Source organism: Phyllobates terribilis, unplaced genomic scaffold (genome assembly GCF_046119375.1).
Source record: "Phyllobates terribilis strain yellow unplaced genomic scaffold, ASM4611937v1 Scaffold_7__3_contigs__length_470593459, whole genome shotgun sequence".
NCBI lineage: Eukaryota > Metazoa > Chordata > Amphibia > Anura > Dendrobatidae > Phyllobates > Phyllobates terribilis.
The window spans coordinates 264054726-264077478 of NW_027362767.1; the positions used below are offsets into that span (position 1 = coordinate 264054726).

The 22753-nt window shown below is 48.2% G+C and overlaps 2 protein-coding genes across 3 annotated transcripts in view; one reads left to right on the plus strand and one right to left on the minus strand.

The window, feature by feature from the left end:
* The window catches only part of LOC141153147 (uncharacterized), a 114587-nt gene that overhangs the window by 31759 nt on the left and 60075 nt on the right, over positions 1 to 22753 (plus strand). The window lies entirely within an intron of this gene.
* LOC141153146 (histo-blood group ABO system transferase-like) overlaps positions 13619 to 22753 on the minus strand; it is a 29810-nt gene continuing 20675 nt past the window's right edge. Inside the window, exons 2-7 of the mRNA XM_073637840.1 lie at positions 22067 to 22127; positions 21061 to 21120; positions 16415 to 16474; positions 16237 to 16272; positions 15217 to 15351; positions 13619 to 14534 (exon numbers count right to left, since the gene is read on the minus strand). Of these exons, the coding sequence (XP_073493941.1) occupies positions 13850 to 14534; positions 15217 to 15351; positions 16237 to 16272; positions 16415 to 16474; positions 21061 to 21120; positions 22067 to 22127 (1037 nt within the window). The 3' untranslated portion in view covers positions 13619 to 13849. The remainder of the gene's footprint in view (positions 14535 to 15216; positions 15352 to 16236; positions 16273 to 16414; positions 16475 to 21060; positions 21121 to 22066; positions 22128 to 22753) is intronic.

Below are 22753 nucleotides of genomic sequence, written 5' to 3' on the forward strand. Positions count from 1 at the left end.
CTTGTGCCTTCTTTTCGAAAAATTTTTCGGAAACCGAACTGAATTATGATGTTGGAAATCGGGAGTTGCTGGCTATTAAACTTGTGTTTGAACACTGGCGTAATTTTTTGGAAGGCGCTAGATTTCCTATTCAGGTTTTCACAGATCATAAGAATTTGATCTATCTGGATGCTGCCAAGTGCTTGAATGCCAGTTAAGCTAGGTGGGCACTTTTTTTTTCTCGGTTTCATTTTTCTGTTACCTATATCCCTGGTACTAAGAATGTTAAAGCTGATGCTTTATCTCGCAGCTTCTCTCCTACGGTCGGTGCCGAGGAGGAGGAGAGCATTTTGCAGAAAGGAGTTGTGGTGGCAGGAGATTTGGAGAATGGGATTCTGAATGCTCAAGATGATGCTCCATCTAACACTCCCCATGGGAGGTTGTTCGTGCCTAGAGCCTTTAGGAGAGATTTGTTTGTGGAGTGTCATGAGTCTCGGTTGGCAGGTCATCCAGGAGTTTCGGAGACCAAGAGACTTATCAGTCGCAGTTTTTGGTGGCCTGGATGGCAGAAGGAAGTCATCAAGTGGGTGCGTCAGTGTACTGTGTGTGCCAGGTCAAAGGCTTCACATACTCCTGCTGCGGGGTTGCTTTGCCCTCTGGAGGTTCCTAGTGTGCCTTGGACGCATCTCTCTATGGATTTTATTACTGATCTTCCTGTGTCTGAGGGTTTTACTGTCATCTGGGTGGTCGTAGACCGTTTTAGTAAGATGTGTCATTTGGTTCCATTCATTAAGTTGCCCTGCGCCAAGACACTCGCTAAGGCGTTTGTTAAGGAGATTGTCAAGCTCCATGGCGTTCCCACGGATATTGTTTCTGATAGAGGACCTCTGTTTGTGACTCGCTTTTGGCGTGCTTTTTGTGACAGCCTGGGAGTTCATTTGTCATTTTCGTCTGGTTATCATCCTGAGTCTAATGGACAGACTGAAAGAAAGAACCAGGATGTTGAACAGTTTTGCGTTGTTTTGTGGCGGACAATCAAGAGGTGTGGTCTGAGTTTCTGCCTCTCGCAGAATTTGCTCTTAACAATCATACATCCTCCTCTGCTGGGTGTTCTGCTTTTTTTTGTTGCACTGGGAGACATCCGTCTTTTGGTTCGTTCTCCAAATTGGGGTCAGCGGTGCCGGAGGAGGAGAATTTTTCCGGTGATTTGGAGAGAGTTTGGACTAATATACGTTGTAACTGTAACGGGTCTGGGAGGCGGAACCTCTGAGCTACTATACAAGGGGGCAGTCCTTGTAAGGGAGCGGGTGGCGACCAGGGAAGACGGGCAGGAGGTCACAGCAGGTGACCGGGACAGTCTCTGAGTGAACGGGCTGGAGGTCACGGCAAGTGACCGGGGCAGTCTCTGGATGAACGGGCTGGTGGTCACGGCAAGTGACCGGGGCAGTCTCTGAATGAACGGGCTGATGGTCACGGCAAGTGACCGGGGCAGTCTCTGGATGAATGGGAAGATGGTCACGGCAAGTGACCGGGGCAGTCTCTGGATGAACGGGCAGATGGTCACGGCAAGTGACCGGGGCAGTCTCTAGGTAAAGGGTTGGTACGACCTGTGGCGGCTGATGATAGACGTGAGCTCCCAGGTGAGCAGGCGAGAGTCTCTGGATGAACGGGTGGTCACAGCATGTGACGGCGGAGCCTCCAGGAAGACCAACAGACAGGCGGCAGATGAGCGCTCCCAGGTGAGCGGGCAGAAGTCTCTGGACAGGCGGGTGGTCACAGCACGTGACGGCAGAGCCTCCAGGTAGGCTAGCAGACAGGCAGCAGATGAGCGCTCCCAGGTGAGCGAGCAGGAGTCACTGGACAGGCAGGTGGTCACAGCACGTGACGGCGGAGCCTCCAGGTAGACTAGCAGGCAGGTAGCAGGTGTGTGCTCCCAGGTGAGCGGGCAAGCTGGTCCATAGACAGACTGACAGGAGTTGGAAGGCAGACCGTCGGACCTCAGGCAAGCAGGCAGGTGGCTGATGTGCGCTCCCAGGTGAGCGGGCAGGCTGGTCCTTAGACAGACTGACAGGAGTAGTAAGGCAGACCATCGGACCTCAGACTAGCAGGCAGGTAGCAGATAATCAGGCAGGAATCTGGCAGGTAACTGGCAGGTAACTGGCAGGTAACTGGCAACGGGACCTGAGGGCTGAAGCAGAGTAGTGAACAGTGCAACAACATTGCTCGGGCACCTCCATTTTGGAGGAGGTGCCTTATATATGGTGAAGTCCTCCGGCCATTGGCCGGGGACTCCTTAGGACGGCGCGCGCGGCCCCTTTAAGAGGGAGGGAGAGCGCGTTCGCGCGCCCTAAGCACAGTGGCCGGGAAGGAGCGCGCGCTGCCAGCAGAGCGGGAGGAGGACGCCGGGCACGGAGCAGAGAGGTGAGGGGAACAGCGTCCCTGCCTAGCAGAGGGCAGGGACGCCGGCGCTACAGTACCCCCCCCCTTTAGGCCCCCCCTTTTTTAGGCCAGACAGAAATTTAGCTAGGATAAGAGGGGCATGGATGTTCTCCCGGGGCTCCCACGTTCTCTCCTCAGGACCAAACCCCTTCCAATCTACCAGAAAAAAGGTCTTTCCTCTTACCCTTTTGGTGGCAAGAATGTTCTCTACCTCAAACTCATCCTCAGCAGAAACCGGAGCAGGAGGCGTACCTGTAGACTTGGAAAAAGAGTTAAGTACCACAGGTTTGAGGAGAGATACATGGAAGGAGTTAGGGATCCGTAAGTTGGCCGGGAGTTTTAATTTATAGGCCACCGGGTTGATCTGACTGATGACCTCCAGAGGACCGATGAACCGAGGCCCTAACTTGTAAGAAGGTATCTTGAGTCGGACATATTTAGATGAGAGCCAGACTTTATCTCCAGGACGAAATTGTGGAGGATCCAGGCGTTTTTTGTCAGCGTGTCTTTTCATTCGTTCGGACGACTGAAGGAGTGCGGATCGGGTACTCTCCCAAATGGAGGAAAATTTGCTAACGAGAGATTCCGCAGCCGGGTTGTCCACAGAGGTGGAGACAGGAAAAGGAATCCGAGGATGCTGACCGAAGACTACAAAAAACGGGGATTTGGAGGAGGATTCGCTCTTGTGATTGTTATAGGAGAACTCGGCCCAAGGTAGGAGATCCACCCAGTCAGAATGATGGGCATTAACGAAGTGCCGGAGGTAACTGGTCAGGTTCTGATTGATCCGCTCCACTTGACCATTGGACTGTGGGTGGTAAGCGGAAGAGAAGTCCAGGGTGACGTCTAGCAGTTTACAAGTGGCTCTCCAGAAACGTGAGGTGAACTGTACCCCACGATCCGACACGATGTGGAGGGGCAGGCCATGAAGACGGAAGATGTGGCGGATAAAGTCTTTAGCCAGCTCGGGTGCAGACGGGAGGCCAGGCAGGGGAATAAAGTGAGCCATCTTGGAAAAGCGGTCAGCGACCACCCAAATGACCGTACAACCGGCAGAGACGGGGAGATCAGTTATGAAGTCCATAGCAATATGCTGCCAGGGGGCAGCAGGCACAGGAAGCGGAAGAAGGCGACCGGCTGGCAGGTGTCTCGGGACTTTGTTGCGGGCGCAGGACACACAGGCAGAAGCAAAGTCTATTACGGCCTTGTGCAGGGTAGGCCACCAGTAGTGCCGGGCAATAAGCTGGAGGGTCTTTTTCTGACCGGCGTGGCCAGCTAGTTTAGACGAGTGACCCCAGTGTAGGATCTTCTCCCGATCAGGTACCGATACGAACGTCTTACCGGGAGGGAGACGATTTAGACTCACGGGAGCCACCTGCATTACTCTGGCGGGATCGATGATATGTTTAGGTTCTTCCTCGAGATCGGACACCAGAAAGGATCGGGACAAGGCATCTGCTTTGACGTTTTTGTCAGCCGGGCGAAAATGAAGAACAAAATCAAAGCGAGCAAAAAACAAGGACCACCGGGCTTGGCGCGGGTTAAGTCTCTGGGCATGCTGGAGGTAAGCCAAGTTCTTGTGGTCAGTGTAAATTATTACCGGGTGAAGAGCCCCCTCGAGTAGGTAACGCCACTCCTCCAATGCCAGTTTGATGGCCAATAACTCTCGGTCTCCTATGGAATAGTTGCGCTCAGAAGAGGAGAAGAGTTTGGAGAAGAAGCCACAAGTTACCATTCTCCCGGAAGATGATTTTTGAGTAAGTACCGCTCCGGCTCCAGAGGAGGAGGCGTCAACTTCCAGGAAGAACTGCTTGTTGCCGTCCGGGCGATGCAGCACCGGGGCGGAAGAGAAGGCCTGTTTTAGGGAAAGAAAGGCCTCCTCTGCTTCGGGCGGCCACTCTTTGGGATTAGTACCCTTACGGGTGAGCGCGGAAATTGGGGCAGTCCGGGAAGAGAAGTGTGGTATGAAGAGGCGGTAGTAGTTGGCGAAGCCCAGGAATCGCTGAATGGCCTTCAACCCCTCCGGTCGAGGCCATTTCTTGATGGCAGACAGTTTCTCTGGATCCATTCGTAGGCCGGTCTGAGAAATAATGTAGCCCAAAAACGGAAGCGAGGTCTGCTCAAAGAGGCACTTCTCGTATTTAGCGAAGAGGTGATTCTGCCTGAGCCTGAGCAGGACCTGACGAACGTCCCTCCGGTGAGTCTGGAGATCCGGAGAGAAGACCAAGATGTCGTCCAGGTACACCACTACGCAGGAGTAGAGAAGGTCCCGGAAGATGTCATTGACCAACTCTTGAAAGACGGCAGGAGCGTTACAGAGACCAAAGGGCATTACCAGATATTCATAGTGGCCTTCCCGGGTGTTGAATGCCGTCTTCCATTCATCCCCCTGACGGATACGAACCAGGTTGTACGCCCCACGGAGGTCCAGTTTGGTGAAGATTCTAGCCCCCCTCAGACGATCAAATAACTCCGGAATGAGCGGAAGGGGGTACTTATTCTTCACCGTGATCTGGTTAAGGCCTCTATAGTCTATACAGGGACGGAGAGAGCCGTCCTTCTTTTTGACGAAAAAGAAGCCTGCTCCCGCCGGGGAGGTAGATTTCCGGATGAATCCCCTGGCCAGATTCTCCTCAATATATTCGGACATCGACCGGGTCTCAGCAGCGGATAAAGGATAAATACGCCCACGGGGAGGAGTAGTACCAGGTAACAGGTCGATAGGGCAGTCGTATGGTCTATGAGGAGGTAGTGTCTCTGCTTCCTTTTTATTAAAGACATCAGCATAAGACCAATAAGGAATCGGAAGTCCAGGTAGATTAGCTGGGGTAGGAGAAGGACGGACGGGATGGACGGGAACCAGACAGGTCTTATGGCAGTCCTGTCCCCAGCGAAGGACTTCTCCGGTCTGCCAGTCAAGCACGGGTGCATGTCTCTGGAGCCAAGGTAGGCCTAGCAAGAGGGCGTGAGAGAGTCCAGGCAGAACATGAAAGGAGATACTCTCAGAATGCAGCATTCCCACCTGCAGAGTAATGGATTCGGTGATGAGTTGGATGGGGCGTGGTAAGAGGCCCCCATCCACGGCAGCAACAGACAAGGGTACAGCCAGAGGTTTGGTGGGGATGCGGTATTTCTCTACCAGGGACTGTGAAATAAGATTCCCGGCTGCTCCAGAGTCAAGTTGGGCTAGTTCGAAATAACGGTTCTCCCCGCAGACGATTGAGACTGACAGCAGCAGAGATGGAGAGGATTTATTCTTGTCTAGGTCGACCTCTCTGAGCGAACCTAGACACAGGCGTTTCCCGACCTCTCCGGGCAGGCACGGATCCGGTGCTCCTTACTGCCACAGTAGAAGCAGCTCCCCTCGGCACGGCGTAAGTCCTGACGGGTTTTGACCATCTTGGTCTGGTCGACCTGCATAGACTCAGGAGAGTGTACCTGGGTAGAGACGGAGGGAGTGACGGGTTTCTGAAAAGTAGGAGCTAGACGTGGTAACCTCCTCTCACGGGTGACCTCTTTGGCACGCTCCTGGAACCGTAGGTCAATCCGGGTGGCAAGAGTTATTAGGTCATCGAGAGTGGTAGGAATGTCCCGACCGGCAAGTTCATCTTTAATACGGCCGGACAGACCCTCCCAGAAGACGGATACCAGAGTGTCGTTATCCCAGGCCAGCTCCGAGGCAAGGGTACGGAACCGTATGGCATATTGGCCCACGGTGAGACTTCCCTGACGGAGGCGTAGCAGTGATGATGCGGATGAGGTCTTCCGTCCGGGTTCGTCGAAGACTTTCCGGAAAGCCGTGAGAAAAGCAGGCAAGTTGGACACCAGGGGGTCTCCTCTCTCCCATAGAGGATTTAGCCAGGCCAGGGCCTCCCCGGTGAGATGGGACATGATGAATGCAATTTTGGCCCGGTCGGAGTTAAACTGGTGGGACAATAGTTCAAAGTGCAGGGTGCACTGATTTATGAAGCCCCGAGCCTGGGCGGAGTCGCCTCCGAAGCGAGGAGGTGCAGAAAGCCGGGGTCCGGGGTAGGATACCATGGTATTAGTGGGCAGCGGAGCTGCTGGATTGCGAGACATGGCACTGGCGGAGGTTGCTGGTGGAGCAGTCAGAGTGTCCAGGCGAGTATTGACATTCCGCAGGTGACCCAGGATGGACTCCTGTTGGGACCTTTGACGGGGCAGTTCATGACACAGGTCCGAGAGCGAGGGAGCTTGGGTGCCACCGGGTTCCATGGCCCGAGCAAACTGTAACGGGTCTGGGAGGCGGAACCTCTGAGCTACTATACAAGGGGGCAGTCCTTGTAAGGGAGCGGGTGGCGACCAGGGAAGACGGGCAGGAGGTCACAGCAGGTGACCGGGACAGTCTCTGAGTGAACGGGCTGGAGGTCACGGCAAGTGACCGGGGCAGTCTCTGGATGAACTGGCTGATGGTCACGGCAAGTGACCGGGGCAGTCTCTGAATGAACGGGCAGATGGTCACGGCAAGTGACCGGGGCAGTCTCTGGATGAACGGGCAGATGGTCACGGCAAGTGACCGGGGCAGTCTCTGGATGAATGGGCAGATGGTCACGGCAAGTGACCGGGGCAGTCTCTAGGTAAAGGGTTGGTACGACCTGTGGCGGCTGATGATAGACGTGAGCTCCCAGGTGAGCAGGCGAGAGTCTCTGGATGAACGGGTGGTCACAGCATGTGACGGCGGAGCCTCCAGGAAGACCAACAGACAGGCGGCAGATGAGCGCTCCCAGGTGAGCGGGCAGAAGTCTCTGGACAGGCGGGTGGTCACAGCACGTGACGGCAGAGCCTCCAGGTAGGCTAGCAGACAGGCAGCAGATGAGCGCTCCCAGGTGAGCGAGCAGGAGTCACTGGACAGTCAGGTGGTCACAGCACGTGACGGCGGAGCCTCCAGGTAGACTAGCAGGCAGGTAGCAGGTGTGTGCTCCCAGGTGAGCGGGCAAGCTGGTCCATAGACAGACTGACAGGAGTTGGAAGGCAGACCGTCGGACCTCAGACTAGCAGGCAGGTAGCAGATAATCAGGCAGGAATCTGGCAGGTAACTGGCAGGTAACTGGCAGGTAACTGGCAAAGGGACCTGAGGGCTGAAGCAGAGTAGTGAACAGTGCAACAACATTGCTCGGGCACCTCCATTTTGGAGGAGGTGCCTTATATATGGTGAAGTCCTCCGGCCATTGGCCGGGGACTCCTTAGGACGGCGCGCGCGGCCCCTTTAAGAGGGAGGGAGAGCGCGCGCGCGCGCCCTAAGCACAGTGGCCGGGAAGGAGCGCGCGCTGCCAGCAGAGCGGGAGGAGGACGCCGGGCACGGAGCAGAGAGGTGAGGGGAACAGCGTCCCTGCCTAGCAGAGGGCAGGGACGCCGGCGCTACAGTAACCTGCAAGAGGCTAACAAGAAGTCCAAGAAGTATTTTGACAGGAAACGTAAAGAGGTTTTGTTTACTGTGGGTGACATGGTTTGGTTGTCCTCGAAGAACTTGCGGTTGAGGATTCCCTCTAAAAAACTGGGTCCTAAGTTTGTGGGTCCATTTAAAGTGCTTCAGGTTGTTAACCCATCTGCTGTCAGGTTGGATGTCCCTACTTTCTGGAAGATTAATTCTGTGTTTCATGTTTCCTTGTTGAAAAAAGCTGACGTTTCTAATAGGGACGCCACTGTCACAGTTCCTCCTGTGGTGGAAGAAGTCAAATATGAACTTTCTCGTATTTTGAATTCAAGATGGCATAGAGGGATATTACAGTATCTTGTCTCCTGGAAGGGTTTCGGTCCCGAAGACAACTCCTGGGTAAGGACGGATGATGTCTCTGCTCCTAGGCTTGTTAAAGCTTTCCACAGGAGGTTTCCTGATAGGCCTGGGCCTGGAGGATCCGGAGGATCCTCATAGAAGAGGGGGTACTGTTAAAACCCTCCTGTCAGTTTTTGCTATCTTGTGTTTTGCGGTCAGGTGACCAGCTGCCTATATATTCCAGCTCCGCCCTTCTGGCTTTACTGGACTTCAGAGTTTTTTGCCTGTCTCTCTAGCCAGGTGCTTCGGTGCCTATCTCTGTCTAGTTTGCTTGGTCCTCTTGGACCTCTAGTACTTTTTGTCAGTTTGTCTTTTTGCTCTGCAACAACTTCTGTTAGGAGGTGTCCCATTTTTGTCTCAGTCCTTAGTTCTTTTAGGGACCCCTACCTTTATTCTATAGGTCTCCGTTCAGACTAGCCGAGGACGAAGGCGGGTCTGTTCACAAGGAACAGGCTGCCCGCTACATCGTAGGGATTCAATACAAAAACTGGAGGAAATTGAGTACATCGCATCAAATAGAAAAAACTTTATTAAGAAAAAGAGTCACAATAAAAAATACATATCTCAAGTATACAGTGCTGGACAAAAGTATTGGCACCCCTGCAATTCTGTCAGATAATATTCAGTTTCTTCCTGAAAATGATTGCAATCACAAATTCTTTGGCATTATTCTCTTCATTTAATTTGCTTGCAAGGAAAAAACACAAACGAGAATGAAGCAAAAATCAAATCATTGATCATTTCACACAAAACTCCAAAAAAGGGCCGGACAAAAGTATTGGCACCCTCAGCCTAATACTTGGTTGCACAACCTTTAGCCAAAATAACTGCGAACAACCGCTTCCGGTAACCATCAATGAGTTTCTTACAATGCTCTGCTGGTATTGTAGACCATTCTTCTTTGGCAAACTGCTTCAGGTCCCTGATATTTGAAGGGTGCCTTCTCCAAACTGCCATTTTGAGATCTCTCCACAGGTGTTCTATGGGATTTAGGTCTGGACTCATTGCTGGCCACCTTAGAAGTCTCCAGTGCTTTCTCTAAAACTATTTTATAGTGCTTTTGGAAGTGTGTTTTGGGTCATTGTCCTGCTGGAAGACCCATGACCTCTGAAGGAGACCCAGCTTTCTCACACTGGGCCCTACATTATGCTGCAAAATTTGTTGGTAGTCTTCAGACTTCATAATGCCATGCACACGGTCAAGCAGTCCAGTGCCAGAGGCAGCAAAGCAACCCCAAAACATCAGGGAACCTCCGCCATGTTTGACTGTAGAGACCGTGTTCTTGTCTTTGAATGCCTCTTTTTTTTCCTGTACACTCTATGTTGATGCTTTTTGCCAAAAAGCTCTACTTTTGTCTCATCTGACCAGAGAACATTCTTCCAAAACGTTTTAGGCTTTCTCAGGTAAGTTTTGGCAAACTCCAGTCTGGCTTTTTTATGTCTCGGGGTAAGAAGTGGGGTCTTCCTGGGTATCCTACCATACAGTCCCTTTTCATTCAGACGTCGACGGATAGTACGGGTTGACACTGCTGGACCCTCGGACTGCAGGGCAGCTTGAACTTGTTTGGATGTTAGTCGAGGTTCTTTATCCACCATCCGCACAATCTTGCATTGAAATCTCTCGTCAATTTTTCTTTTCCGTCCACATCTAGGGAGGTTAGCCACAGTGCCATGGGCTTTAAACTTCTTGATGACACTGCGCACGGAAGACACAGGAACATTCAGGTCTTTGGAGATGGACTTGTAGCCTTGAGATTGCTCATGCTTGCTCACAATTTGGTTTCTCAAGTCCTCAGACAGTTCTTTGGTCTTCTTTTTTTTCTCCATGCTCAATGTGGTACACACAAGGACACAGGACAGAGGTTGAGTCAACTTTAATCCATGTTAACTGGCTGCAAGTGTGATTTAGTTATTGCCAACACCTGTTAGGTGCCACAGGTAAGTTACAGGTGCTGTTAATTACACGAATTAGAAAAGCATCACATGATTTTTCAAAGGGTGCCAATACTTTTGTCCACCCCCTTTTTTAGGTTTGGTGTGGAATTATATCCAATTTGGCTTTAGGACAATTCTTTTTGTGTTTTTTTCATTGAAGACAAATTAAATGAAGAGAATAAGACCAAAGAATTTTTGATTGCAATCATTTTCAGGAAGAAACTGAGTATTATCTGACAGAATTGCAGGGGTGCCAATACTTTTGACCAGTACTGTATGTGAGTTGCAGAACATGTCAAGGTAGAGAGACATATGAAAAAATGGCCATAGTCATGCTTTAGCCATGGGGGAAAACGTACCTATACACATAAGTGGTCAGGAGAAGATCCTAATATATACACTAAATGAAAAGGTCTTCCCAAAGCACCAGGTTAGCCAAGTCTCCATACATGGTAAGACATTGGGGTGGGAGCAAAGAGTGGGTTATTTAAAGAGTCAATAACATTCTGGAAGTACAATGTATATATATATATATATATAAGCTGCTACAAGCATCAAACATTAGGAGGAATAACCCAGATATGTATTGCTTCAGACATAAGTAACTCACCCGTATAAATATCAATAATAATTAAAGAAGAGGGGAAGAGAGAGGTAAGGAAGTGGACCAACGGAGCAGGAGCGAGCAGATGTGGGGCCCGCAAGCCTCGACGCGCGTTTCGCGTGATATGCTTTCTCAAGAGGCGTCGCTGGTCCAAATACCGGCACCTTTTTAAATATAGCGCTAAAATGGTCACATGTTCAGTCATTTAGTGTATATATTAGGATCTTCTTCTGACCACTTATGTGTATAGGTAAGTTTTCCCCCATGGCTGAAGCATGAGTATGGCCATTTTTTCATATGTCTCTCTACCTTGACATGTTCTGCAACTCACATATACTTGAGATATGTATTTTTTAATGTGACTCTTTTTCTTAATAAAGTTTTTTCTATTTGATGCCATGTACTCAGTTTCCTCCAGTTTTTGTATTTACTTTTGAGCAGGCTATTTTCCATGGTTATGGAGTATAAGTTGTTTCTCTCCTATATCTCCTATCCATGATGCTATGTATGTTGGTCGATGTGTATTGATCGTAGGGATTCAGCTTAGTCTTACTGTAGGGACAGCTTTTCCCATTCTTTCCTTAGTTTATGTTGCAGATCATAACAAGAGGAAGATAAGAGACACCAGACTCAACAATGCAGACGAGCTGAAGGCTGCTATCAAAGCAACCTGAGCTTCCATAACACCTCAGCAGTGCCACAGGCTGATCGCCTCCATGCCACATTGCCGCATTGATGCAGTAATTGATGCAAAAGGAGCCCCCACCAACTATTGAGGGCATTTACTGAACATACATTTCAGTAGGACAACATTTCAGATTTTAAAATCATTTTTCAAGCTGTTGTTATAAAGTATTCTAATTTACTGAGATAATGACTTTTTTGTTTTTTTCATTGGCTGTAAGCCATAATCAACATTAACAGAAATAAACACTTGAAATAGATCACTCTGTTTGTAATGACTCTATATAATAGGAGTTTCACTTTTTGTATTGAAGAACTGAAATAAATTTACTTTTTGATGATATTCTAATTTAGTGAGATGCACCTGTATATTCCCATATGCTAATAAGACCTTCAATAGGTTATTTATTACTGTGTTGATTTTCACAGACGGTGGTCATAATGGATATAAGGGCCAGGGACTTTCTTCTTTTGGCTATACTAATGCCATCCATATTCTGGAGATAATCTTTAGGCACAGGCTCCCAATCAAGGTAAGTTGGAGGTCCCACATTGGTCATGGTGGGCTGCAGATATTGATATTGGCGGTGAAAGTGTTTGGAAGCAGATGGATGTGACACTAAAGGCAAAGGAGGTCACTTAATCCTTCAAATGTCAAAAACAGCCTCCAACAGGAAGTCTGGGCATGGTCCTGGTGGACTGGAATTCCTGATTGTAGAGTGAGTTGATGGATTTAGTGACATCAAGTGTCCCGTAGGTCACTAAAGGCCACTGTTAATTCCATCCACAGTCTGCAGAAAATCATGCCCCAACCTTTCATGAATGACAAAGTGCCAGTCATTTTTATTCAGCCTTAGAATCTTTGAATCAAGGTGGGGGGAGGTCATGACATGGTCCTGGTGGGCTGGAGATGTGTGGAAGGACGAGATGGATGTATTGGCACCATTTTATCACTAAAGTCTCTTGATGTCAATCGTAGCTACACTGTAGGAGGTCATAATATGGTCCTGGTGGGCTGGAGTTCTTGATGGTAGAAGAGGGATGGAGAGATGTGTGGAAGGAGGAGATGGATGTGGTGGCACAAAGTCATCACTAAAGCCTCCTGAGCTCAGTCATAATGCTATAGGTCATAACATAGTCCTTGTGGGCTGTAGTTCTTGACGGCAGAAGAGATGGGAAGATATGTGGAAGGAGGAGATGGATGTGGTGGCACAAAGTCATCACTAAAGCCTCTGGATATCAATCTCAGCCACAGTGCAAAAGGTCATGACATAGTCCTGGTGGACTGGAGTTTTTGATTGTTGTAGGAGACGATGGATAGTATGGCACCAATGGTTCAGAAGGCCTTCTTAGGACTAGTCACTTTTTATAGTTGCTACATGTTTCCTTATTTATGTGGATGGGTATACTGCATTAATGAAGCTGTGCCTTATGACTGATTTTCTTTGATCCAACAATGCTTTCAAAATGGTAAATTGCACAGGATGAAAACTTTACTTTCTTATTTTTTGGAACACAAAGCAGACAGACCAGGAATTGTTTATGGGAGTGTCTTCTACTACGGATCTGCTCTGATTGTATTTGTATACCAGACAGTACATCATAACATGGGGAGTCCTAACAGATGCTCCTTTTATCTTTACAGTCACCACTAGGAGGCGCCTACTGCATAGGTTTCTACTGCTCTATACAGTGCGCTCCCCTAGTGGAGACTGCAAGCAAATGTTCTGTGCAACAACAGTTAATTGTAGAACCTATCTTACCCTGGGCCCCATAGATGTTGTGTCTCCCGTTTGTATGTAAAGTAAATCACCGATCTCGAATGTTAATGTCTGTTTATGCTGATATATCATTAAAATCAGAAAAAGGATGCACATAGCACTTTACTCATCAAGTAGTAATAGTTATCTGGGAAAAAAATAAAGTGTTTGCTTGCAGTACCATGCTGGGCCACATGGAGTGCTGTGGGGAAATATCTTTGGTGGGAATGGATGATGATACTCCTGTCTAATATTTCTCCCACTAGATGAACGAATTTGTGATACTAGATAAGTCATGAGTGGAAAAACAAACTTGGGTCTCAAGAAATACCAAATGTTAATTTATTAGCTTTTTTGATTTAGAACTGTACATGAATAACCAAAATAACATTTTTTTTTCTATCCCGACACTCCGGCTGGGGGCAGTTTTAGTACGTTTTTAGTATTTTTTAATTCCCTCTTATTGTGGAGTCAAATAATTTCTTAAAAAGTAAAGTAAAATTCTTAAGCTCATAAAGGGGCATTTTGGCCAACACTAAAAGTCCATGGGACATCTGCAACACCATCGTTCAATACATGGAAAGACTTTTGGATTTGTTCCCATTCCTCGTCCGCTTTTCTGGATTTTTGGATCATTTTCATTAACGATTGTCCATTAAAATCTGACTTTTTCGTAGTTTTTGTCTACACCCAGGAACCTCTTGGTTTGTACAACAGCCGGAGACCCGTAATAGTTGTTCCAGATATATTCCGGGGACAGAATTTTGGTTGGTTTATAGGACAGAAAATATTTATTTAAATAGCTCTCATCATGCCAGAGGGCTTCCATATTTTGCGCCTTGTCAGCCATCATTGCGTGGTGACAATAGTTGGTCAGCTTGATGACCTCTTCTATTACACCCCCAAAGTATCCGCCAGCATAATAAAAGTCTCCGTTTTCATATGGGATGTAGGCACTGGACTGCGGCCTGCGCTCGTAGGTGAACTCTTTTCGATTTTTTTCAAAGAATCCGGGATGTAAAGCTCCAAAAACATTGCTTAAGATCTCCACCCCAACGTCGTCCAAAAAGACCATGTCTACATCCACGCAGGCCAAGTAGTCCACCTCATCGACAAACTGTTTAATGGAGAAGTCCCGGATCATTTCCATGCGTCTCATGGTGACATCTTGCCATCTTTCATAGGCGGGGACCTCCAGAATTACCAAACGTCTTCCGTTGGCCAGAGTGAAATTGTAAATCTCGCTGACCCGATCTGTGAACACGTAATAATTCACCTTGTGTCCCACCATGAAGAACTTTTCAGCCGATTCAATGAATTTTTGGAGGAACATGACATATCTGCAAAGAGGTACAAAGACGATGATGAGTATTATAATGCCATGTAGTGCCAAAAACGTCGGCATACTAGTGGTACAATAACACAAGTAACCTAACAATGAAAAAGTGAACAATAGATTGCAAATTTGCTCTCCAGGAATAAGAAAGTGGGTTCTGTAGTGCCAGCTATTGGAGGAAACTACTCTATAAGTCAATGTTTAACTCCTTTTTAAAAAGGAATTAGGGCAGCATGGTGGCTCAGTGGTTAGCATGGTGGCTTTGCAGCGCTGGGGTCCTGGGTTCAAATCCCACCAAGGACAACATCTGCGAGGAGTTTGTGTGTTCTCCTCATGTTTGCTTGGGTTTCCTCCCAGACTCCAAAATCATACTGATAGGGAAATTAGCTTGTGAGCCCCAATGAGGACAGTGATGATAATGTCTGTAAAGCACTGGGGAATTAATGGTGCTATATAAGAAATGCATAATAAAGGAAAGGCTCGGTAATATACAGTCCATGCTCAGACCGTAATGCCCAGCCTGACCGTGTGTTTCCTGACCTAACGTACCTTAGTGGAGGTGACCTCATGCTGCCTCCTATGGCCTCATAGTTAGACAGAAGGTCACAGATGTGTGAATCTAGCCTTCGCCTGTCCTCCGTGAAAATACATTGAATTTTGGAGAAAAAAAAAGAGAAAGAACTTACTTTTTTATGGCAAATACTGTAAGTCCAATGCGGACGTCGATCTGATGAAATTGGGCATTGAGTATATTTCTGTTAAAGTTCCCACTCCAGACAATTGGGGCAAGCCAATGCGTTACCGTTAACACGTCCACTCTCCTACAGGAGAAAAGCAAATACTAACCTTTTTAGATTTTGGTTATACCGCCAGATGGATCCCTTTCCCCTTAGTGCTACCCTCTTGTTACTCATATCTGCTGCAAGTGGTGATGATGGCAAATATTTCTACCCACCACACTGAATGTCCAAAGGGAATGTCTCGCTCTGGAGGACCAGTCACATCATCAGACAGTCTATTACTAATATGGAGAACTGTGTAATGCTTAAAGGGGTTGTCTGGTCTTCTGATAAAAGTCTGGAGTCACTATATGACTTCTGAATCCTAACAACATGAGGTGCGCACACTGTCAGGATTCTATGGTGTTGCCAATGAGAACAAGTAGTTACATGTCCACATGTTTGCAATTTGCATACAACTAGACGTGCTCGGCTTCTCTTTCAATCCACTTGCATTGAGTGCCGCCGCGCACATCTAGTCTGAATGTGACCAGAAGTATGCACATCACATACTCTGGTCTGGTCTGGTCTGCTCTCACTGGCAACACGGGTGAATCATGATGTCAGGATTCATAAGTCTGTAGTCACGTACAGTGTCTTACAGGACTTTTTTCAGAATGCCGGACAACCCCTTTAATTTACCATGTGGTGGCGCTGCAGGGGTACTCAACATTAACTGACTAGTTACTCCAATGGTTATAGCTGATCGCTAAGGTTCCAGTGCTCAGCTTATTGTTGAAAGACCGACCCCTATGAAAAAAAAATTGTCCAAAGTGGATAATATATATATTTTTTTTCTAAAAGTGGTATTCCCACCTTAGACATTTATGGCCAAAAATGTCTGATAGATGTGGGTCTGATAAATCTGGGTACAAGTCTACACTAGTGGTGGAAACAAGTAAAAGTGGGAAATAAAAAAGATCTTACTGTGGTTTGAAGGTGTCCGGCTTGTCGTACAGCATTCTAAAGAAGATTCCAAGGAAGGAAATATTAGGGTAAATCTTAGTTATTATAGACTTGGGCCTCATGTGCTGGCCACTGTTTTGAGAATAAAAAAAAAAGAAAAACTTTCTTTTTGTAATGTAAAATGAGCGTATTTTGTTACCTTGGAATTTTAACATCCAGGAGAAAGTTTATAGGAAAGTTTACTTCCCTGCTGCTACTCCTGTGCAAAGACAAAAATGCAGGATTACAACCATGAACGGTGTGAACAATAAATAGTAAGTTTCAGATACTTTAGCAAAAAAAAGAAATAACAACACTCAAATCCAAAATTTAGGTGACACCGTAGTGGTTGTCTATTTTGGGATCTCTCTGTATTTAAAATGTTTCCTTTTTTTTTTTTCTTTTTATTTTTTTTAAAGGTAAAACCAAAAATGTTAATTAATAATCATAAATCATCTCCTCTACCCGTAAGTGGAAACCATTACAATCCAGTTAAAAGAAAGAGCACAAAGTATTACTTCACAGAGGTAGGATTGTCCACATGACAGCCCACAAAAAACCCAAAAAACCTTTCTCTACAGATTGTGTGTTCTTGAAACATATTTCGTTTTGTGACTTGTTTTTATAAATAGCCATTATAGTAGTATGTGAATCTCACTCAAATATCAATACCATTGCAATTATGTGAGAATTTAAAATCATTTTTTTTTATAAATAAACTTATTTAAAATGTGTGAAAAACCTAGACAGAGAAAAAGCGAAGTAAGTCAACTCACCCCTATTAAAAGGTAACAGTATATAGCACTGTCCACCTATTCCCTACAATAAGAGATGCACAATGGAGCTATAGACATCTAATTTCTTGTAGATTATATGTCAAAATCAAAGATGTCCTGCTGTTAGTCAACAGTTAATTAATTTATGCCAAATAAACCACATAGGTATGTGCATATATGTATGAACAGTGGTCCAAATATATCCATCCTTTTACATCAACAGTGGTCAATGAGACAATTTATATAAATAAATCCATATATCCATCGACTTCAGCAGTGGTCAATACGACAGATGATCCAATTAAATTCTTATGTTTAAATTCATCAATAAATAAATATCACTTATCAATAGACCTCTTTATATGTTGCATGGGCATCCATCTGTTTTTACTCAACGCTCATATCCACACATGGCCTATTCTATTTGATCAGTAAATCATACCTGTACCAGCATACTTATCAGAAATGGAACAATCTCACCTCATCAGCCGGTACCTTCAGATAGGAAGGACAGGAGTTCCTTGTAACTGGTGTCAGGCAGGGGAAGTTTTCGTGCTGTCTGACCCTATACCCCAAAACTCCTGCCCTTACAAGGCCAGTCCACAGCTCACCATCAAACACTGCTTCATATCTTGGTATTCCCTATGCACCTCCCGACGCGTTTCCTCCATCATGGGTTCCTCAGGGGAATAGCATATATCACTTAATTAGTCCATAAGGGATGATTATCTACTATATAATTGTCTTATCCCGTCTGTCTGTCTGTCCAGGAAATCCCGCGTCGCTCATTGGTCCGGCAGCGGCCAATCAGCGCGGCGGGATTTCAGAAAAAAGATGGCGGCCGTTAGCGGCTCATCTGCGGGACGGAGCTCAGCGGCGTTGCAGCCGGGAGATGAGCGCCGCGAGGCGCTCATCTCCCGCCGGTACCAACAGAAATACCCCGACCACCGGACCCATCTGCGGGACGGAGATGCAGCCGGGAGATGAGCGGCGCGAGGCGCTCATGTCCCGGCCGGTAGCAGCGGAAGGACCGCCGGCGTCGCTGACATCCATGCGGAAGGGAGGACCGGGGAGCGGCGCTGCGGGTCGGGATACTTCTGCTGCGAGCGCCCGCTCATGTCCCGGGTTCTCGCAGCGGAAGTAGCCGCACAGGCAGCGCCGCTCCCCGGTCCTCACCAAGACGATTCGATGATTGGTCGCGGTCTTCGGACCCGACCAATCACTGATCTTAGCGCAAAAGTTAAATACCGCTGTGCTGATTGGTCGCGGACGCTGCCCGCGACCAATCACCGATTTGGGCGCCAAATTTAAATATCGGCCGCGACCAATCAGCACAGTAGTGGTTAACTTTAGCCGCAAGATCAGTGATTGGTTGCGGGCCAAGACCGCGACCAATCACCGGTTTGTGCGGCACATTTAAATAGCGGCCGCGACCAATTGGATGTCAGCGCCGCTCCCCAGTCCTCCCTTCACACCCTAGGGGCATGGATGTCAGCGGCGCTGCCTGTGCGGATACTTCCGCTGCGAGAACCCGGGACATGAGCGGGCGCTCGCAGCAGAAGTATCCCGACCCGCAGCGCCGCTCCCCGGTCCTCCCTTCACACCCTAGCCGCTGATGTCCCCACAGTATCCGCATGGTGTTACAAAGATCCGGACATTTGTGTTAAAAATCGCTGATTGGTCGCTGGCGGTGCCCGCGACCAATCACCAATTTGGGCGCCAAATTTAAATATCGGCCGTGACCAATCACCGATCTTGGCTCCACATTTAAACACCGCTGTACTGATTGGTCGCGGCCGCTATTTAAATGTGGCGCCCAAATCGGTGATTGGTCGCGGGCAGCGGCCGCGACCAATCAGCAGAGCGGTGTTTAACTTTAGCGCCAAGATCACTGATTGGTCGCGTGCGGAGACCGCGACCAATCAGCGAATCGTATTGGTGAGGAGCGGGGAGCGGAATCGTATTAGTGAGGACCGGGGAGCGCCGCTGCCTGTGCGGCTACTTCCACTGCGAGAACCCGGGACATGAGCGACTGCTCGCAGCAGAAGTATCCTGACCCGCAGCGCCGCTCCCCGGTCTTCCCTTCACACCCTAGCCGCTGATCTCCCCACAGTATCCGCATGGTGTTACAAAGATCCGGACATTTGTGTTAAAAATCGTTGATTGGTCGCTGGCGGTGCCCGCGACCAATCACCGATTTGGGTGCCAAATTTAAATATCGGCCGCGACCAATCACCGATCTTGGCTTCACATTTAAACACCGCTGTACTGATTGGTCGCGGACGCTATTTAAATGTGGCGCCAAAATCGGTGATTGGTCGCGCCCAGCGTCGGCGACCAATCAGCATAGCGGTGTTTAAATGTGGAGCCAAGATCGGTGATTGGTCGCGGGCGATATTTAAATTTGGCGCCCAAATCGGTGATTGGTCGCGGGCAGCGCCAGCGACCAATCAGCGATTTTTAACACAAATGTCCGGACCTTTGTAACACCATGCGGATACTGTGGGGAGATCAGCGGCTAGGGTGTGAAGGGAAGACCGGGGAGCGGCGCTGCGGGTCGGGATACTTCTGCTGCGAGCAGTCGCTCATGTCCCGGGTTCTCGCAGAGGAAGTAGCCACACAGGCAGCGGCGCTCCCCGGTCCTCACTAATACGATTCCGCTCCCCGCTCCTCACCAATACGATTCGCTGATTGGTCGCGCTCTCCGCACTCGACCAATCAGTGATCTTGGCGCTAAAGTTAAACACCGCTCTGCTGATTGGTCGCGGCCGCTGCCCGCGACCAATCACCGATTTGGGCACCACATTTAAATAGCGGCCGAGACCAATCACCGATCTTGCCGCCACATTTAAACACTGCTGTGCTAATTGGTCGCGGACGCCAGCCGCGACCAATCAGCGAGCTTGGCGCCAAATTTAAACAACGCTCTGCTGATTGGTCACGGACGCCAGACGCGTCCAATCAGCGAGATTGGCGCCAAATTTAAACAACGCTCTGCTGATTGATCGCGGTCGCTGGCCGAGATCAATCAGCAGTATTGGCGCAAAATTTAAACAACGCTCTGCTGATTGGTCGCGGCCGGCGACCAATCAGCAATTTTGGCGCCAAATTTAAACCCCGCTCTGCATCGCTCTGCTGATTGGTCGCGGTCGCCGGCCGCGACCAATCAGCAGTATTGTCGCCAAATTTAAACACCTCTTTGCTGATTGGCCGCGGTCGCGACTAAACAGCGATTTTGGTGCCAAATTTAAACACGCTCTCCATTCCTCACTAACACGGTTCGCAGATTGGTCGCGGCCGCCGCCCGCGACCAATCAGCGATTTTGGCGCCAAATTTAAACACCGCTCTGCTGATAGGTCGAGGCCGGCGACCGCGACCAATCAGCAGAGCGATGCAGAGTGGGGTTTAAATTTGGCCCCAAAGTCGCTGATTAGTCGCGTCTGACGGCCGCGACCAATCAGCAGAGCTTTGTTTAAATTTTGCGCCAAAATCGCTGATTGATCGCAACCGGCGGCCTCGACCAATCAGCTATTTTGGCGCCAAATTTAAACACCGCTCTGCTGATTGGTCGCGACTAATCAGCGATTTTGGTGCCAAATTTAAACACGCTCTCCAGTCCTCACTAACACGGTTCGCAGATTGGTCGCGGCCGCCGCCCGCGACCAATCACCGATATTGCCGCCAAATTTAAACACCGCTTTGCTGATTGGACGCGGTTGCCTAACGCGACCAATCAGCGATTTGGGCGCCAAATTTAAACGCCGCTCTGCTAATTGCGCCCCGTCGGCCGCATACCTATTCTAGAATACCTGATGCGTTCGAATCGGGCCACCATCTAGTAGAAAATAATCTCTCTCATGCAGCAGTCCAGTATCAGTGTTAATGCTTTTTCACACATTTTAAATAAGTTTATTAATAAAAATTGATTTTCAATTCTCACATAATTGCAATAGTTTTGTGACTTGTATCAAAAGTAGAGGAATGCAATAAAGAGAATTAGAAAAAAAAAAACCTACATAATGCACCGACCTGTTCAACCTGCAGGGGACGCTGATACCTGGATGCCATTTGTTGCTCCCAAAGGCATACCTGCAACATGAAAATAAGGTGATACATCATTGTCCCTTACAAAGACTACACAATTCGGTCAGTCATTTGCTACGTATGTGGGGGGAGAAGGTCAGGTTAAAAAAAAAATAAATAAAAAAGAGGTATAAAAAATGGAATACCCTTTTATTAGGACTACAAGGTAAGGGCTCATGCACACTGCAGTGATTTTCTCAAACAAGTAGGTCAAATAGTTTGGAAAACAAATGCTTCTCCAATCTATCAGTTCATGAAAAACGAACAGCGCTCAGATAGCATCCGATTTATTATCAGTAACCCATAGACTTTCATTGCAGTGTTTGATCTGATATTTGCATCAACATTGGACATGTCCCGCGATTTTGCACGGATCAGTTGGGCTGCAAAAAATCACGGACATGTGAACGGCCCCATAGACTATCACATGTACAATTGTTATCCGTGAAAAACTGATGTGTGCATGAGCCCTAACAGGGGTGGGGAGATGGGCTGTGGGGGTATCCTGGAGTTATCAAATCTCTGCATTATTTGAGGCACCCAGAAAAAAAAAAGTTGCTGTCTGGCATCAGGTCTGTTCTTTAGCCCCCAAGTGTCTGTAGGTTAGTCAGAGCTTTGACTGGTCAGAGCAATACAATCTTTTGCACTGGGGTAATAACCAACAACATGGAAGCCACCATAGGATTCAGTAGCATTTACCTGCTTGTTGACTGTTTCCAGGTAACTACACAATTTTTTCTTTTTTATACAACAAAAATGTGGATGCAGAATAACTCCTTCCTTCAGCATCAACTCCCAATAGAAACATAGCACATTTTACAGGGTGCTTTAGATGACGGCTTCTTAGAATTCGGTCTCCGCCACACGGTGCACGTGTCTGACCTGAATTTATCTCTGTTAGTTGAGGATATAAAGGACAGTTTTCGGAAGGAGATCAGTGCCCCGGACTCACCAGCTCAGTAGAAAACCAAAGCACAAGCAGAACAGTAGAATCCTCTTGGTGTTAATTGCAGCTGGAACACAAAGGATAATGACATCAATAAACCGTAGTACAATGTTCTGCCTAAAGCGGAATCACTGTATAGCAGGGGCGGGCAATCCATCTTCCCAAGGGGCCACGCCACATCAGAGACCGTGACTGTTGTAGAGGCTGAACCAATAGGCTGAAATTAATTCTGCTCAATATTAATAACAATTACAATTAATTTTAATATAAAATAATAGTTACATCACTTAATATTGAGCAGAATTAAGCATGATGACATCCCCTTATGTAGCATCGGCGTCTCTGCCCCCTGCCAGGCAGAGACGCCGTCCCACTCACCTCCTCGCTCCCCGCTCTGCGTTCTCCAGCTCTCCTCTTCCTGCTGCCGGCACGCGCAGCTCCCCGGGCACTGTGCTTAGGGCGCGCGCTCCCTCCCTCTTAATGGGGCTGTGCGCGCCGTCCTAAGGAGTCCCCGGCCAATAGCCGAGGATCCTCCCATATATAAGGCACCTCCTCCAAAATGGAGGTGCCTGAGCAAAAGTTGTTGCACAGTGTTTCTGACCTCTGCTTCAGCCCTCAGGTCCAGCTGCTAGCCTGACTACCAGTCGTGCCCGCCAGCCTGTTACTTGCCGTGCCTGCCATCCCGCTCACCTG